Here is a 1,986-nt window from a genome sequence, read left to right on the forward strand (position 1 = left end):
GGAGCCAGGGTGGCGAGCCGGGGGGCAGGGGTGCTCAGGCCAGCTCGCTGAGCCAGCCACGGCCTCGGTCCCTGGGACCCACGTGGACCCACAGCACACCGCCCCCCCAGCCCCAGGGCTGGGCCCCTGCCCTGGGTCCCGGATACCTCTCCAGGCTGGCTGCCCACAAAGAGGTGGCAGAAGAGCTTGCTGGCTGGGCTCCTGGGGTTTCGGGCCATGAAGGCAAACTGGCAGTCGGCCGGGCACCAGGTGGCATAGAGGATGCGCCTCAGGGCGTGCGCCATCAGGAGCACCGGGGAGGCAGCAGGCCCACGGCCTCCATCAGACCCACCGTGTGGCCCGCAGATACTGGCCAGCACGCGCAGCCCCGCGGGCACCATGCCCCAGCCGGCAGCCTCCCGGGTCTGCCCTCCAGCCTGGGTGCCCAGCTGGGGGCCCACCCAGCTCCTGGGATGAAGAACTCTGCCCTGCTTCCAGGCCTGCCCAAACTGCACTTCCCAGGGGCACCCTCATCCTTTACATGGACCTTGAGCTTGGGGCCCCTGCCCTGGGCTGCCAGCCAGCTGACCGGGGTGGTCGTGCTGAGTCATGGAGCCCAGGGGCAGAGCGTTCACGGCCTGCAGGGTCACAGGGACAGGCAGCGGGGGCCAGCCCTGGGCTTGCACTCCTGGTCTCTGGAGTCAGGCGACCAGGGTTTGAATCCGGGCTGTGCTACTCCCTGTCTGGTGCCTTGGGCGGCTGAGTACAGGTCTCTGAGCCCTTGCTGGGATCGGTGTGAAGGAGGGACAGGACTCCTCTGATGGGGCTGTTGGAGGGTCAGAGAGACCTCGGGCAGTTGGCACAGGTCCTGACCCTAGGGCCCCCCCCCCGTGCCAGCTCTGGATGTGTTGGCACCACATCTTAGGTGAGTGGTGCCAAGTCATGGGGCACCCAGTCTGGCACGTGGTTAGAGTTCTTTGTTTTGGGGTGGTTTTTCACCCTGTTTGGGTGACCAAACAGGGGCTCCCAGCCGGCCTCCAGCCTCCCTGGCCCTTTTCCCCAGTCATGAGAGGCTGGCCACAGGCCCCTGACCCAGCCTGGGGACTGCCCCAGCCCTCATGGGGTCGGCTGGGCCTGACGCTCAAGCTAGGATCTGGTCCCTGGAGATTCTAGGGCTGGAGGTAGGGGTGGGGTGGGCTGGGGAGAAACTCCGTGGAGCTGCCTTGGAGGGCCCTTGGAGAGAGGACGTCCAAAGGCCCAGGACAGGCTGAGAAACCAGGGAGGCTGCAGGACTGGGTGCAGGCGTGTCCCCAGGGAGGAGGACACCTGCGGGGTCCTCATCTGCACCCCGGGGCTCCGTACCTCACCCTCCCCGCTGTAGATCTTGAGGCCCTGAAGGCTGAATTTCAGGATGACAGCCCGGCGTCGGGGACAGTCCTGGGTGGGAGAGAGGTGGTGGGGGTCGTCGTCACTGCCCGGGCAGGCCCAGCCTGGCCTCTGACCTCTGGGCTGGTCAGCCTGCCCCCGCAGCTGCCAAGGGGCAGAGCACTGGACGGGGAGCCCCCAGGGGGCTGGCGCAGCGTGCATGGCTCCTGGCAGATGAACCCTGCGGCCCGTGATGACCGCCCCCCATATCTCCCACCCGTGGGCCCCAGGTCACGACTGCCCAGGGGAAGGGAGCCCCGGGGCATGAGGAATGTGGCTCCAGGAGCCTGCGTATAGTCCCAAGGGCAGCCGCCTCCCAGAATGGCTTTGGTCCCACCCTTCCCTGGGCCTCACTTGCTCCATCTTTCTGAATGCGGGGCTGGGGTAGACCCGAGGGGCTCAGAAGTCATTCCCAGCCCGATACTCTAGGTCTCTGAGCCCAGTGGGGAAGTGCCCCCTGCCCCAGCCCCATACCTTCAGTGCCCACAGCTGCTGCTGGACCAGCCACACGCTCTCCGTGGGGGTCCAGGTCGTCCACGGGGAAGGAGCCCACGTACTGCTTGGGGGCAGGGGTGGGGGAGT

At 67.2% G+C, this 1,986-nt stretch overlaps 1 protein-coding gene across 1 annotated transcript in view; it reads right to left on the reverse strand.

The window, feature by feature from the left end:
* Positions 1-1,957, reverse strand: part of SH2D5 (SH2 domain containing 5) — a 6,242-nt gene extending 4,285 nt beyond the window's left edge. Inside the window, exons 1-3 of the mRNA XM_010829970.1 lie at positions 1,879-1,957; positions 1,343-1,416; positions 147-294 (exon numbers count right to left, since the gene is read on the reverse strand). Of these exons, the coding sequence (XP_010828272.1) occupies positions 147-284 (138 nt within the window). The 5' untranslated portion in view covers positions 285-294; positions 1,343-1,416; positions 1,879-1,957. The remainder of the gene's footprint in view (positions 1-146; positions 295-1,342; positions 1,417-1,878) is intronic.
* Between the last annotated feature and the right edge of the window lie 29 nt (positions 1,958-1,986).

The sequence above is a fragment of the Bison bison genome, unplaced genomic scaffold (assembly GCF_000754665.1).
Source record: "Bison bison bison isolate TAMUID 2011002044 unplaced genomic scaffold, Bison_UMD1.0 scf7180017864516, whole genome shotgun sequence".
In the NCBI taxonomy this organism is placed as follows: Eukaryota; Metazoa; Chordata; class Mammalia; order Artiodactyla; family Bovidae; genus Bison; species Bison bison.